General features: G+C 39.0%; 1 protein-coding gene across 1 annotated transcript in view; it reads right to left on the minus strand.

The window, feature by feature from the left end:
* Positions 1-3077: 3077 nt before the first annotated feature.
* The window catches only part of DCLK1 (doublecortin-like kinase 1), a gene marked incomplete at its 3' end in the record, with an annotated part of 54790 nt that continues 40808 nt past the window's right edge, over positions 3078-17059 (minus strand). Inside the window, exons 11-13 of the mRNA XM_009876025.1 lie at positions 16383-16463; positions 8894-9007; positions 3078-3175 (exon numbers count right to left, since the gene is read on the minus strand). Coding sequence (XP_009874327.1) covers positions 3078-3175; positions 8894-9007; positions 16383-16463 — 293 coding nt within the window. The remainder of the gene's footprint in view (positions 3176-8893; positions 9008-16382; positions 16464-17059) is intronic.

Consider the following 17059-nt stretch of genomic DNA (forward strand, 5'->3'; position numbering starts at 1 on the left):
AAAACATTTCACCAGCTTTGGGGCAATGTAGACTTCAGGGGTTTAACTGAGACCTCCACGTCTCACCCCCTTACTGATGCTGCTTTGGCCTTTTCTGTACTTCTGATTGCAGGGCTGATATCTCAATAGCATTGGCTGGGCTGCTTCTAAAACATGTATGAGTCTGCGGTCCAAATTATTTTACTGATTTGAGCCCCATATTTTTTCTGTTCCTCATATTCAAGTAACACCGTAAGATTTTCCAGGCTTTATATCTCATACCTGCTACCACAATTATTACTGTACATAAGGTTTATTGTATTTTGGTATCTCAAAAGAAGTCATGTCACTTTTGCACATACTATCCTACTGAAAGCAAATAAGACAGGATGTAGAATGAGGGCTCAGAAAATTAGGACTTTGAGGCACTTTGCTTTGGAAAGTCTTTTAGGCAGAGAAAGGAAAAGTTTTCCTGGTTGATTGAAGGAGGAAATTGTGCCATTAAAAAAGATATTTTAGAAGACTCTTAGAAACTAGGGATGAAAATGATCAAAGGAGTGGAGAAGAAACAAATAGTTTAACACTAACAAAGGGAGCATTTCATTTTCCTTGGGACCTGCTTTCATTTTTTGCTTTACTTGTGAATTCAATTTCCATGGGCCAGTGATAAATTAACTGTTTTATAGTTGGGCATTGATCAACCTTTTCATATGCTTTGCATTTGTGCTGCAAAAAAGTAAATGCTTGCTCCACCAAAATGGTTTTATTTAGACTAAAATGTTGGTCACTACAAAAGTTGCTTGTTCTCTTGGAGATGAAAGAGGACCAAACACAGGGCAATGCTTGTTTGAAGCTACCCTCTGTTTATAGCATTACCTAATTAAGCATCTACACCTAGGAGCCCAGCTCTCCCAATTTGCCTTTCTGCACTAGGCACCCTGTTTAGAAATCACTAATTATAAAACACTGTTGTTACTGCCCCCAGCTGGAAAACAGAGCAGTTTATGTATGAATAAGAGATTATCGCCCATCTGCTCCAGCCCATTATTCAGGGATATGTCATTTTGTATGCTGATGGCAGCCATTACTAGTGCTTTAGTCAAATGGCTTCTTTTTTTTTATAGCATTTATTTATTTACCAAGTTGCAGAATTAAAGTCCTCCCCCTCCCCTTACCTCCTCAAAATGCATATGGTTTGTTTCAAAATGCAGTTAAACTGCGTCAAGGCCAATCTGAGAAGAGATGCTCGCTTTTGTGACAGGCTCCTATTTCTGGTGGTCTGCTCCCCCTGAAGCTTTGGTTTTAAAAGATCTAAACATTGTGTATAGCAAATGGAAATACAGATTTTTCTTTTTTTTTTCTGGTGTAAAATAAAAATAGTAAAGCAGAGAAGGAGTGTAAAGTGATCATGGATAGCAATTAAATTCCAGGAAGATAAATAAAGCTCATGTGAGCTTTCCCCCATTTTACAGAGGAGGTATTAAATTTGCAACTATTTGACAAAGTCCGGCTTGACAGAAAAATGCCATCTTTCCTTCGTAAGCAGAAAAGAAAAATTCCTCTAATACTATCAAACCCACACTCGGCTAAAGCTGGGCACTCAGGTGTCATTTTTCCCTTTTTCAAAAGCACAAAGCACAGATGCTGAGCTGCTGTCTCACGGCTGTGCTACAGGGCTGGAACCTGTGAAGCTTAATGTCAAGTGACAAGATACACCAAGACGGTTTTGCTGTGTCCTCACAAGTCGCGATAGGTTTATCGCCATCATTGCACTTGCGATAGGCTGCAATTGCCTCTACTGCTGCACACTCCAGCATCTGGAGTGAAAGCACTTCTCAGTTATTGGTAGCCAGGTTTCAGCTTATGGATGGGGACTACTTTTGTACTTTTTGTCTTTAAAATAGGACTACTTTTCTTTTTTCTTATTTTTTTTTTTTTCCCTCTAGAACATCCATATCAGAATCCACTTCACCCTCAGTGTGTGCGCAGGGAACCGCTAGATTTTATGGAAACTGTGCTGTAGCCTGATCCATGCATTCAGTGAAATAATCCAGGGTGGGAATTTTACTTTACTGGAAACACTTGCAGTGATCATCTCTGCTGTTTCACTAATTGGCTAATTTGCTGAGTTTTTCCAAATACCTCCCAGACGAGGTTTCAAAGGCTTCAATCAGTGCAGTGTTAGAAAATGCAGGTTTTGTGAGAAACATTAAAAAATTTCTCCAGCTATCAAAACTCAGGTCTTGTGAGTAATAAGAAGGAAAAAAGCCAGCAAATAACCACTTGATGTAAATTCCAGGGCTCTGGATTGATTGAAGAGGTGTGTGGGCCTCGAGTGGGCTATCAGACCTGGATCCCTCCTTGCCCCAGCTCCAGAATAACCCCCTCCCGCCCAGAGCCCCATTTTATCATACAGGTTAAGCCAGCTAACAACAACCCTGGCACAGTTACACAATGAAGAAAAAGATATTCAAAAGACTCATGCAATATTTAAAGAAATCAAATCAAAATAAATAGGTATCAGAAGGGTTTTAAAAAGAAAAGAGAACGAATGCATTGTTAGAAACACAAGCTTACCAGCACATACAATGCATTGTATTTCATTGAACTTGGGAGAGTTTCTACGGCCCGCGTTATGTAAATGCATTGTTCAATCTAAGGTAAGGATTGTGTTTGGTGGGTTTAAAATGACAGTATATAGCTCCACATCTCGCATGGAAAAAGAGGAAAATATATGCTGAGAGCCTGTTGCTGCTCCGTGTGTTTCAGAACAGGAGCGCAGGGGGAAGCAGATGCCTTAACAAGCAAAAGGGAGGGGGAGGGTGCGCACTTCAGCATATCTAGTAGATTTTCTATATACACTGTCCTTTTAACTATAGGGGAAATTGATACGGAGCATGTGCGATGAAGAGAAAGCTGGCAATGTGGGTGTGAGGGATGGGTGAAGAAAGGGAATGAGGGGGTGTGGCATCTCAATCAAGATTAAAACGAAACTGATAAAGCAGCATATGGACCGGATAACAAATCAAAAAGCATGTTTATCCACTGAAGGAACTGGTTAATGGAGACTGCCAGCACGTTGCCATGGAAACACTGACTGTTGGCGCTGCACCATCTCATACCTTATCCAATACATTCCTGGTTGTTGGTAGTAGTCCAAAGACCCTGATCTCTTGATGGTAAACCCGTGGTCCAGCTGAGCAGAGAGAAACGGGGCAACTCAGTGGATCAACATTAGGCTAAAGAATTCAGACTCCAGAGCAAGCTGTTCCTTATTTAGTGCATATTTACTGTTTTCACTTTCAGAAGGTACTTATCTAACATCCTAAAGCTCTGTACTAGAGATGAAAAAAAAAAAAGAAGAAAAAAGTAAAGAAATAAAAGAAAAAGATACTAACTCTAGATTCGGTCTTGCTAAATTAGAAGCCAATTTATTCGAACTAAAACGGAGTTTGTGAAATAGGTTACTTAATGCATAATGCATTCATTTAAAAGTCTGACAAATATCTTGTTACCTCCGAAGACAGAAGTGCCCTTTTAAGTTGCACATACCAGTAATGGAAAATTATCTTTTGCAATTAAAGTGAAAGGTTTAATAATTTAAAAAAAAAATGCAGTGCAACCATCACAAGGAGCAGGCTAGACAGACTACACAAGGCTTAAATTAGACTGCTTCATAATCATGGAATGTGTAAAGATGAAAGAATCAGCTTTTGATACCCCATCAATCACGGTAATTCATTTCTAAAAATGCGTTAACCTTGGAGAGTAGGACTACTCAGAGCCATGAATAACATTGTTTATCATTTCAGCTTACACCTCATGCTCAAAAAGATAAGAGTACAAAACTATTCGGTTTAAAATTGCACCAATTAAAGTCAAAATGGAAATGAACTTAAAATTGTGTCCAGGAAAGTGTGCTTATGACATTACTTAAGCAATATAGATCTTTTAATTTTAGTTTATCATTAGCAAAATCATGTGCATAGGAACAAAGAAAATGTGTAGTTTTCTCTAACCCTTCTGTGCTGCACTAACAGACAGCAGAGACATCATTTAGCTGAGTTAAATAAGAATTTAGGGGTAAATATCTTGAGGGAGACACTTCAGAATTGTAAGTTGCAATGATTTTCACATTTTGCCCTATGAAAAATAAAGGCCATTTTGTGCTTCAATAAGAGTGTGGCATATATTTCCAATACTGACGACAGTTTCTAATTCTAAATTCAGGAAAGCAGTTCAGCACATTTCCAGTTACCAACCACTTCAAGGATAGCTAAGAGCTAACTGTAAATTTAAATTTTTCTTGATGACTCCCTTGCAAAAGTAGAATTTAATAATTTATTCCATTTTGGTAAAACAATGCCGCGTTCATCTTATTTAGAATTATTTAAAGGACGTTCCCAGTTTAAAATCATGAGAACCTTGTACCTAGAGTTAATTTTCTGAAGCCTTAACTACACTGGTCTGCTATTGCCACCTACTGGCTTCCTTGTATGCGGCACAAAAAAAAAATACACAAAAGGGATGTTTTCTTGAAAGACAAATCAAAAATATTGCCCTGAAAATGAATAGCTAAAAAGTAATACAGAGAAAATCGGGGGAGTTGCTTCCTAACACAAGTTGAAACAATTTAATTAGTGTGGAAATCCTGTCATGAGAAACTTGACTGTGGACAACGATCCCAGGACAAGACAGACAATAGATGGGAAGTGACAGCCAAGGCATGTGTTTATGTCTAAGCCAAGCAAAAACTCACAGACTCAACTTGGCTTCTCTTCCGCACCACCCAAGAAATCCCACCCCTATAAATGCCACTTAGAATTTGTAACTGTATTTTGATATCGGCAGAACGCAGGGAGACCCATCTGCTGCCTTCCCCTCGCTGGTCCAGGGTCAGTGGCCCTGAGCTGGTGTTCCCATCCTAGTGAGGACCCCACAAGAGACAAAAAGCTGCACCAGTTTTCTGAGCAGCTTTTCTCTTTTGCCGTCCTTGATTCCTCTGAGCCTCCAGCTGGAGTTTACTCCCATTGCCAAGACAGAGACCTCATACAACCTCAACACGAGATTATCATTAGTCTTTTCCTCTTGTCTTAACAATGGCAAAAATAACAAGCACAAAAGTGACAACATACAGGCAGATCTTGAACACTTCAGACAAGAACGCAAATTAAATGATACTCAGTTCATACAAGGAATTACAGCACACTTCTAGATTGCAGAAGTATTCTTCATGATTTTGGCTCTTGGTCACTTCAGCCACTGGCACTAAAAGCTCAGAAGGTACAAGCAGAGGGTAATGTTTTGTGGGCAAAGAAAAAAACAATGGGATGATATCCTTGGAGAACTGAAGGGAAAAAACATCCTCAAATTTTAAAAGGACTATTTAGTAAAACTCTAGTTTTATGTTTTTACCGCAGTATCTTTTACAGACACCATCATGGAACTACAAAATACTGCTCCTATTGGAAAGGTGTATGAGAAACCCGATCCTGCGGATATTTTGGCACACGCTTAACACTATCGCGGCCATTCGGATACACAAACTGGAGGGACACAGCCCCTGTCCCCAGAGACCTGGAGTCAACGCCTATGACAAGGGTTTAAGAACAGGGCAAGTAAAGTGATTTTTTTTTTTTTCTTACATACTCTCCCATCAGCACGCAGTGGTTTTTAGGGATTTGTTAATTCTCTTGCTGTTTTAAAAGCTAGCTCTCCAATTAAAATTTTGCTGGCAAAGCTACATTGGTTTAAGAGAATTTTTTCCCAACTGACTTTTAGTTACATTGGCAGAACTTTTAATGATGTATTAATGTATCCACAGAAAAGTCTCTTTGCCTGTATAGTTAATTTTGTTTGAGGAATCATCTTCTACTACGTCAGAAAAGGAACTACCTTGCTAGCCATGCACAACGTGTTCATTATGGTAGTTTGTCCGAACTGACAAATCCTTTCAAATGCGGATAAACTTTAAGTCTGGACACACGCATGAGAACTTGTAGGATGTCTCTGCCCTGAACCGTCAGAGACAACTTTTAGTGAGGATTACAACATCAGCAAAGCAGACCGAAGTCTGAACCAAAAGAGCCAATGCAATGCATTTGGACATCACTGAAGGAAGCAGTAGCCACTGTGGACCTACGTAAAATACACGTGGCTTCAAACTTCCTCCCCATCAAGCTGACGATAAATGTATCTTCAGGAATTTAGTTTTCATATTATAATTTTAATTGGTGCATATGATAAATACTGCTTGAGATCTTTGAGGTGTGTTACTTCTTACCGCTGAAGAAAACAGGCACATAATATACCAGTGTGTGGTCACATTAAGAACTAAATACCACAGATTATCTATCTCTACATAAGCAGAGTTATAAAACTCAAAATAATGCTATTAGTTATCTTTTATACTATTAAGTAAGCTATATATGCATATATCAACACATTATCACAAACATACACACAGACACAGATGTGCTATATAATATATAGAAGGCTTCTTTATATATTATAGACACAAGCACTCTCTCAAAAAGTTACAGTGAACATACAGGCAGGCACAATAAAACAATATATTTGTAGAAAATATACCTAACGCACACCTTTAGTGCTGAACGATATGTTACAGCACCTGTACATACTTTGAAAATTCCAAATGTGGAGCAATCGTTTTTAGTAAGAATTCTATGAAATTTGAGATTGCACAGCTAAAGAAAGATTCCCAAATGTAAAACTCCAATGAGATGCATTTCAAATGTATATTAAGTATGCTTGTAAATGCAGAAACAACAATTAAAGACTTTGTTGTTTTGCTTTTAGCTTTATTGCATTTATTAAATTAGTTTTGTAGAAAATAGATGTAATTTATTCTTAAAATCAAAACTATCTAGCTTTCTGGAATATTACCAAAACACTAAAGACGTCTACACTTCCCCAAATCTTCTAAGTTTTTAGAAAATACTTGACACAAACTAATCAATCCACCTTCTGAATTCTTTAAAAATATTCTAGACATTTCTACTTTATAGGCCAAGTTGCAGGATTAATCATGCCAGAGTATGATGTTTACCCATAGAGACAATCACTAAAAATAATCTGTTAAATTTCCAAACATTAAAAAAATAAATAAAAGCCATTAAGAATATAATTAAACACAGATATATATTTTTTTTCCCAATGTATAAAGTTTTCCAGTAGAAAGATCCACTACAGTGCCTTTTTCATTACTCAAGTGTCAAACTACTGAAAACAATTCTTTGGCAGAGCAACTGGGGAAAAGGAAAAAAAAAAGAGGAGGGTGGGGAAATTTAACAAAAAAGGAGGCAAGGGATGGATGAGGACAGAGGCATCATTTCTCGCTTTTAAGCTTTGAAGTTATTAGCATGGAGGATCTGAGCAGTAATTCTCATGGACAAGCGTGCTGGCAGTCCATTCGAAAGGAACACGATTTCAGCTAGTCTGTACAGAACATACCTGCATTTCAGATGAGCAATGGGTATGTGATGTTTTAGTTGTGGGAGAGTTGTTGCAGTATTATTGCTTAAAAATGAAAATAAATAAATGCTGACTATGTTAACTGATGACTGAGAAAATCTAGGAAAAGCATGAGGAACGACTTGCTTCCATGTTGAGGACGTTCAGGGTTGGAAAGAGTAAAGAAAAAAACATGAGAGAGGCACAGCTTGAAATTTTAAGTACTTATACCAAGTAACTTTGAGAAATTATCTGTTCTGCTGCACAAACAGTTCACACCTGTGAGCCAGATTGCATGTGCTGAGCTGAGTTTTACTTCATGCTGATTTAACTCACCACTGGAGGGGCTGAGCTGAGAAACATGAAAGTGGAAACAGTACAAGAAAGTGTACATGTGCAGTCACACCACCTGCAACTCATGGAAGCTGGGAATGAACATTGAGTAATCCGATATGGGAATGGTTATGTTTAACGTGTCACTTACTTTTAGTGACTATTTGGAGTGTTAACATTACCATGAGTAATAAAGAAAAGCTTACAAACACAGGCAGATGTATCAAAAATGTGAAGGATGGGCATGTCGCTATTCAATGGCATTAGTATGAGTAACCTCATAATACACTGAATATTTTCTGTGCCCATGTATATCTAATACACATGTTCATCGTTGGAGAAAAAAATGCAAATGTATGTGACGTATGCTACACCGAGGATGCTGCTGAAACCTCAGTAAAGCTTGGTCAAAAGTTTGGTCAAGCTTGGTTTCAGAAGCTCCGACATATTTTGACCTGGAATGACTGGAACTGCAACATGACAGCAGGCAGCAAGGAGCTCTGTTAAGTCTTTACCCAATTAAGTCCTTCCGCCTAAAGGGAAGCAGCTAGCAAGTGGCAGTACAGTAAAATGCTGCTGCTCAGCTAAATCTGTAGTGGTTAGACTCATACCAACTATGAAGGCAGCAGTCAGGTATCATAGCTATCTTTTGATGTCTTCAGAGAAGAGAAGCTTAGGCTGCCATACAGATTTTCTGTTTCAGTTTTGAAGTAATTTCCATTCTAAAGTGCTGCTGTCCTTCTGCTACAAACTCTGTGCGGCCTCAATCCATGTGATGATTCTGCTGCCAAGTAAAAAGTCAAGATCCCACAGCTCAAACTGTTGAATCTACTCTGGAGTTAGGTCCACTGGTCTTCTGGTAAATTGTGGAAGTGCGTGTACAGTTATATCTCCTATGGCTGTTAAACAACAATGTGACTCACAAGGAGAATCAATAGAGAGATTGTGCAGAATACCAGTCTAACTATATTCATATTCATATTAATTCAAAGCTAGCATTATCTTGAGATTAACCCTCTCTGGTTTCCTTTGGTGGCATGTTTTTAACACACACTGTCTTGTGGGAACATAAATTTAAGTGTTTCGGCTGTGTATTTCAGATGCTTACTGCTATGACAGAAACTCCAGCCGCTGTGCTGTTCGGTTTAGGGCCTGTGTTGAAATGCTTCTTTATCTTCCCAGCTACTGAGAGCTGGTGTTCATTCTCTGGAAGGCCATCGTCCTGCAGGGAAATAAAGCAAAAGAAAACTTCAGAGAGAAAAGGCGAAATGGCGAGGTGATTCTGGTAGGATCTCTCAACGCAGAGAAGTTTACAAGAAGTTTGTACTGGAATATGGGTCAGTCATTGTCTTCACCAATATATTCAAGGTGTTTATAAGACAAACATCAGATTCTGTCATGAACTGGCATCTCCCTTCTTTACCCAAATCGCCCTCTCAAACTTTAGGTAATGCTAATTAATAACAATTGTTAAATATTTTCTTATTCTTTTTACCTTGTCTTAACTATCACTGCCCAATTATTTTTAGGCCCATTAATATTTCAAAGCTTGATAAGCTGTTTATGATTCTGTTTACATTTATAAATAATGACCTCAAAAGCAGAAAGCACCCAAAAGATTACAGAAACTCGAGGATCTGTTTGGGTTGGATAAGGATCTCCAAAAGCCCTGAGGGACATCATTAAGGTCCTTGTCTCATTGCAAAGGTTACGGATTAAAGGACTACAGGGTTGAGTGAATGGCTCAGTGAGTCCCACAGTGAGAACTACAGGTTACAACTCTAGTGTGCTGAAATCACAGTCAGATAAAGTCACCTCTGCAAATTGATTCTCCATCTGAAGGATGACAAGGGACTGCACAAGCCTGGGATGCTGCAGAGACAGGACAGAATGAGGCACAGACTGCCTGGGAAAGCAGAGAAGGGTTGGAGCCAGCCATGGATGGCTTCTTCCTTGATGAGAAACCACAGGTTCTCCACTTGAGCTAGCCTGAGGTAAAAGTGGGTACACGACCACATGGCCAGATGCACACACAGACACATTTTCTGCTGTCACGTGCACCAAGTGACCAGCCATAGGCAGGCTCCAGCCCAGGAGCCATGCATCCCGGCTGAGATTTTGCAGAGCAAACCTGCCTATCTGCACTTACAGGTGCAGATGCCTATAGGCATCCTTGAGGTGAGAGCAAAACCCTAGCAGAAAGAAGAGAGTTGGCAGTTTTGCGCAAGTCAGCAGCTTCAACTGATGCCCAAGGGAAGAAAGGAGGTTTTTTTAGAAATTGGAAAGAAGATCTTTGAGCCTGAAACCAATGCAAAAAGTTACTGCTTGACAACACTTCCCCAGTAGCAGAATATGCAGGATTTCAGGCAACAATAAGCCGAACAGGCAGAATAAGCAACAAGATGCAGAATAGGCAGAATCTGACAGAGAGTCGGACAAGAGAGTCCAACTGGAGAGAGAACAACAGAGAGCTACGAGGATGATTAAGGGACATGAACATCTCTCCTATGAAGACAGAGAGAACTGGGGCTGTTTAGCCTTGACAGGAGACAGCTGAGAGGGGACCTTATTAACGTATATAAATATCTGAGGGGTGGGTATCAAGAGGAAGGAGACACTCTCTTCTCAGTGGTGCCCAGTAATAGAACAATAATGGGTTTAAGTTAGGACATAGGAAGTTCCACCTCAACATGAGGAGAAGTTTCTTTACTGTGAGGGTGACAGAGCACTGGCACAGGCTGCCCAGAGAGGTTGTGGAGCGTCCTTCTCTGGAGACTCAAACCCCACTTGGATGCATTCCTGTGTGGCTGCCCTAGGGGATCCTGCTCTGGCAGGAGGTTTGGACTAGATAATCTCTAGAGATCCCTTCCAACCACTAACATTCTCTGATTCCATGAATTTGCAGGGTATCAGGTCACTGTCTTTCCTTAATGGTCATCCAAAGCTGGTTGTGCAGGGTATGTCTAACTATCAACACTTGAAAATGTTCTTAAATCCCACTTAACTGAAATCCTAGCAGAATACAGCCAAACAAGAGACAAGGTCATAATACAGAGAGATGACAAGCATTTTTTTCTGGCTTTGCCGCAAGTCTGAGTGTACTTAAAAAGTCACAGAGTTGCTTCAGTAAATCATGAGTTCAGTGACCATGTGGGAATTTTAGGGAGGTTGGTTAGGGTTTGTTATTTATTTCACTTGGGGAGTTTGTGTTTAGAGATCCCTTGCTCTCCCCTTAAGAAAATGTCTCAGCTGGCAAAATATGGTCAAGTGCACACAGCTGCAAAACACAAAACAAAACAATACAACCCAGTAGCTGATTATTGTCTAGCACTGGGGAGTCTTGGCTCAAGTGCTACATGACCCCTAAAAATAACCTGCTTTCTGCTGACCTTGCCTTTCTCAGAAGAAAGCTAATCTGCAAAGTGAACTCTTCTTCACTAGAAAGGAGAGTGGAAATAAAATAAAATTCTCTTGGCTTTTTTGACATGAAAGCCTGCCAAACGTTCATGTCATCTTGTCAAAAGATGAAATTAGGGAGAAGACAATAGTCACTCAGGCCGTGGTAATATTTTATTGGTGAAGCACCACTCCCACAGTTCCAGTAGCAACGCACCAGAGACACATAGTTTGGGCTCCAGCTTTTAGATGAAATACCTTCCAGCTCAATTTAAGATGCAGCACAGGGTCATATGGGAATTACTCTGTCATTACTACATCTTCTTACTACTGTTGGTACTACCTGATGTTTAGTTAATTCTCTTTTTGTAATTTATTTTTTATTTTTAGCATGCTTTTTTTGGTGTGTTTTTTTTTTCTGTAGAATTGGAGAACAGGCTAAAAGTTTCCAATAAGAATTTCATTAGGTTGCTGTAATGGGAAGGATGTCAGCTCCCAAAGAGGTTAACTACTCCTTACCGCGATTTTAATGTTTTGCTATGGGAACTACTACTTGCAGCAGGTTAGGATGACAGAATTTCATCTCAGATTTAGCAGTCAGGAAAAGATTTTTTAAAGATAACTACTAATTTTTGGTGCTCAACTCTGGGAACTGTAAAGTCATGAGCTTCATAAAATATTGACTGCTTATGCTCTGAAAGACGTGCTCTCCTGAGCATGTCTCAAAAGTTGAGCAGTCAAAATCCTTTGACAGTTTGAAAACTTAAGTCCAGAATTTTAGTTTTTCACCTGGACACTGTAAACTGCTTGGGATATTAAGATATTATTTTTTTAAAATTTTTATCTTTTTTTTTTTTAAATCAGCCTCCATAAAATACCTTTCATGGTCTATTTGCAAGAAATAATAATAAAAAGAAAAGAGGCAGAGAGTTTGGGCATCAGCTAATCAATAAACACTGTTTGTGCATTTGCATTGTTCTCTGTGGCAGAAGATATTTCCACTCAAACAAAAAAGAAGTATTAAAAAGATGGAACAAAGTTCAGGATTCCCAGAATGCCCTGAAACAGTCATCCATTTCACAAGCTGGTCACAAGAACTTTACTTTCCAGGTCTAAAAACATCAGATGAATAGGTCACTATATAAATAACAGCAAGAAATTAGAGCAAATAGTAGTGCTGGAAAAGCTTTTGGACTCTGTTTTCTTTAAGGATTACAAGAAAATTTTTTCTTTGGAAAGTGTCTTAGGGTGTAACCAGAAGCAGTGCAGCTGCCAAATAAGAAATGTCTTTTTAAATTAGCCTCCTTACAAATGTTCAGTTTATTACTATTTACTGCTTGGCTATTCATTTCTTTCGTACAAAAATTTCCAAAGCAGACATGGTTAAGGAAATATGTAAAAGCTCCAGTTTCCCCAATTCTTTTCAGGCTCGTGTGTGCCATCTTCCTCCTCCAGCAACAACACAACACATTTTTTATTGATTATTTTAACAGAGAAGGATTTACAGAATGCAATCCATTTGTTTCAGTATTCACTGCTCAGTGCTGTATTAGCAAATATTTACTACTTATATGACAAAAAGAGAGTAGATTTGTCCTGTAACTTGTATAGTCCAATTCTGGTTATCAATAGCACCAATGTTTAAAATGCCAGGCCTCAAGCTTCCAGTCTCTTTTATAATTCTACAGTTTTGCAAAAGAAAAATTGAGCAGGTAAAGGAAAGAGCTGAGGTCCCTGTTGGGGAAGTATAAATTGATGGATTTGTTTCCAGGTCTAAGTGTACTGCATAGGAGAGACAAATCCAAATAAACTAAATGGAGGGGGCAAGGAACTGCTGCTGAACTGCATTTAGAATTCAAGATCTCCATCTGTGGCAGTGGCATATAGCCAACGTCTTTTCAGGTTCTGTTTTTTTGAATTGAAAACAGCTGGGATATTATTGACATAGGAACTGCTTTACTGGTCTGACTCTGACCATAACAAGTTTTGCAGTTTCCAAAAGGATTCCAGCTATTTTTATAGCAAAAACTGAAACTGAAATGAGGGCTGGCTCCTACTGAAACCGTCAAAGCACATTCCAGGAATCTCAGCAATTTACCAAGTAATCATACAGTAAGCAGCTATAAAGTAGAATGGTTATTTACAATCTACAAAATGGTTTTATACAGTGTAAGCAGTAACAACGCTTCTATCAAAGGTTTGATCAAAGAGAGAAAATGTTTCTTAAAATTGCTGAAGAGAACACATGCTTGCTTTTCAAGGCAGCTGTCCTGTCTGGTTCTGTAGCTGCAAGTTTACCACTCTATGAATAAGTTCAAAATCAAATCAAGAGAAGGGGAAGTGAAGTCCAGCACTGATGCCATGTAAAAGTGTTTAAACAGGTCACCTGGGGAAACGAAGTGTTAGGTGAAAACTCCATGTGCCATTTCTTCTTAGAAAGACAGTATTTTATGAAAGTTGCAGATAATTGCCTAGGTAATTCCAACACCTAGATTGCAAAGCCTTTTATAAACAGAGATGAGTATATTAATTCCTTGTCCTGAAGCTGGGAAAATGAGGGAGGCTTCATGACAGACTTGCAGCTGGTCAAGTATGTAATAGTATGGGGATGCGAGGCTGGATCTGACACCAGGTACCATTCTGCCTCTGTACCCAAGTGGCCTGTCCGTGCCAGGCTATTTCCTGCACACTTCTTAGACCCACTTCAGGGAGGTGCCCTTTTTCACAAAAGCATTCAAGCACCTGCTTCAACTCAGCCATGTTCTTATTTCTCCCAAAGAGAACTAGGATTTTAGTGCCATCTAGTTAATTTTATGCCTAATGCTAAGCACTTCCATGTGTGATGTCTTGAAATTGGAGCGATGTTTGGAATGTGCTCAAGCACTTTCCTGAACTGGTCCCAGTGCTGGGCTTTCTCCTTCTGGAAAAAAAAAACAAAACATCTGCAGGATGCATAAGAGAATTCAAAAGAGGTTTTGATCTGCATCATGAACTATCCTTAGCGTATTCCTCAAGACAAAATACTGATTCGTCTCAGTTGCTAAAAGCAGCAACTGAACAGAAAAGAATTACAGAACTGTCATGGAACATTTTGTTTCACTATTTTTGGACAGAACTGCTACAGGTTTTGATTGCAAAGAATTATAATCAGCATAAAACTATGAGAAGTGCAGCAGAGCTAGACCAAAGGTAAACTGAACACAGTATCTTATTTCCAAGAGTGCATCGTAGTCGCTGTTTGTGAAATAGTACATTTAAAGAAAATAAGTAGATCTTGAACTTTCCCTAGTGTATCCTCCAGTTTTTACCAGCCAAGTACTTCAGAACCTCGTGAGCCAAGAGTTGTGTCCAGACCACCAAATTTAACAGGCACCAATGGACCTATCCTACAAAAACACATCAAACTTGCTTTTGAATCCATTTATACTTGGCCTCCGCAGCATCTCCTGGCAAAGGGCTCACCATTTTAACTTACTGTGCACAAGTCCAGGAATTTGCCAGGATGCTTCAGTAACCAGAGCTCAGGTTTGGTCAGTTGAGCTCTGGAGTACCCAAAGACTTTAGCCCTGAGTCCCTTTCCCTGTCCCTCCCCATCAGCAGGCACTGGTGAGGGCAGGGAACAGTCTCACACATCACCCGCACACCATCACCATCACGTTACTGATAAAGAGCTGCACCTCTTCTTCTTAATACATCTCACTAAAATGGTTTCCTAAAACAGAGTTCCGAAAAACAATTCAAATAAATTTTTCAGAAAGAGAGGAAGATCAATGACCACATCCTTCTGTGGTGTAAAGAAGTGATGTTTCAGTAACCTCAGCAGCAGTGTGCAGACTGACACCGCGGGTGATCTGCCCTCCCTGCGGCTTCTGATCCGCCACTTCCATCCTTTCCTCAGCAGCACTCCAGAAACCCCCACCCGTCCTCCTCCCATGGAGACGGAGAGACACCTCAGTCACCAAGAGGGACTATAAACTGTGACAGAACACTATGTCCAAAGACAGCACCTGGCACCAAGGAAAATGAATATTTCAGCCGCTTGAATGCTATCTTAAAAATGAAAATATTTTCATCAGATGTTGTCCTGGATCCCTGCACTCTTTTTACACTGCAGAAGTGCTCTGCATGGTAATAGCATTTATAATTTTTTTTTTCAAAATGGCTTGGGTAATAAGGAGGCCTCCAAGACTAAAGTACATACTTGGCAGACACTTAACCGATGACCACCGCTCGTCTTGGCTATATTGAGGACTTTCTTAAAAAATATTAATGTTTGAGGTTACTGTACATTTGAATTTTTAGAATAGTGTTTTAGTGAGAAAAAGATTTTGGACAGAGCAGCTGAGGGACCAAACAGTATTCCACAGAGGACTGCACAGACTCTAACTTGAAACAAACAAAACAAAGTATTACTTCTTCTTGCTTTAACTTTTTGTCTCTGCTTGTCCCAATTGTATTTCTTTTCTCAATCTTCTATTCTGAATTTGAATCTAGATTTTCTCCATTTTTTTTCCTTCTTATCATCCAAATATTTTAAGACATATTAAATAGTCTGAAATAATTAAAAATATTAAGTACTGTCCTTGCCTCAGCATTAATTAAAGGGAAATTTCTTTATTCTCTGCCAGATTTACCCATATGCCACCTCACTGATGACCACTTCTATGGCAAATGTCCAGTCATTCAGAGACAAGCCAGGATACATAAATAGTAATCATCTCAGATTAAATGGATATGGTTGCACATAAACAGATGCATATTTCAATATCAGAAGCTAAATACAATTTTAAAGGCTTCCCTGTTTTATGTTGGATCAAGTCGGATTAACGCCATGGACTATATTTCAATAGCTCTTAACCATGACTGTCAGATTTTTGAGTCCATCTGAATTTAGGAGAGCAAAATGTGTCGCTGAACCCACAAGCTGATTGTTAGGGGTATAAATTTGTCAAGTGCAATTGAGAATTGTTGAAAACCTGGCCCAAAATATTTCAGAGAAAATGTAGCTGAGCATGCATAAAACAGTGAATACTCCAAGGTACGCATAATATAATAAAACAGCCTGTAACCCAGCTCATTTCCAGTTAAATCTGTAGCATTTTTAGAATGTGCTGGCTCAAAAGGGCAAAGAAAGGAATTGACAGAAAAGAGCTCGAAGGTGCCAAATTACAAGAAGCCTCTGCAAGCCCCAAAATACTTACATTAACCCATGGATGCTCAAGAACTTGCAAGGCTGAGAATCGCAGATCTACATCTACTTGAAGCATCATTGTGATAAGTTCCTGAGAAATGGAATACGGGGTCAAATGTAAAGAATATTCTTTAAAGAACAAAATCAGTAAAGTGCTCTTCAACTGATTATGTAAGAGTGCTCAAAGAGAGAGTGAAATACCAACTGCAGAAATATATTTAGGATTATTGAAAATAAAGAACCACTATGAACTGCTGAACTTCAAGCTGAACTTTTAAATTAATGTCTAAGAGTACCTTGAAAAGCTAGAAGACAGTTCTGAGTTACAGTTGTGTAGCCACTGTTTAAGAGAAAAGCACTTAATACATAATGTACAAAACAGATGGTCGCATGAAATTAGGTTAGCTTCCCATTAAGAAAAAGCCAATTCCTCTGTAGGAAAAAAGCCAGTAAATGTAGATTTTTACTTTAAGCTCTTGTAAAAATGACATAGGAGATATTAAAAAAAGCCACTTTAAACCATTATTTTCCCTCTGATTTCCTCTGCAATTACCTAGTTTTCAACTAGCATGTAAACAAAAATATATATAATTCCACCAGTGAGCGGAGCGCAGAGAAAACAGGATGTCAGTGTGACAGCAAATAAAGTGGTATCACCAAAGACCAAAGTTAATAATTCTTAGAGAC

The sequence above is a fragment of the Apaloderma vittatum genome, unplaced genomic scaffold (genome assembly GCF_000703405.1).
Source record: "Apaloderma vittatum isolate BGI_N311 unplaced genomic scaffold, ASM70340v1 scaffold18339, whole genome shotgun sequence".
Lineage (NCBI taxonomy): Eukaryota > Metazoa > Chordata > Aves > Trogoniformes > Trogonidae > Apaloderma > Apaloderma vittatum.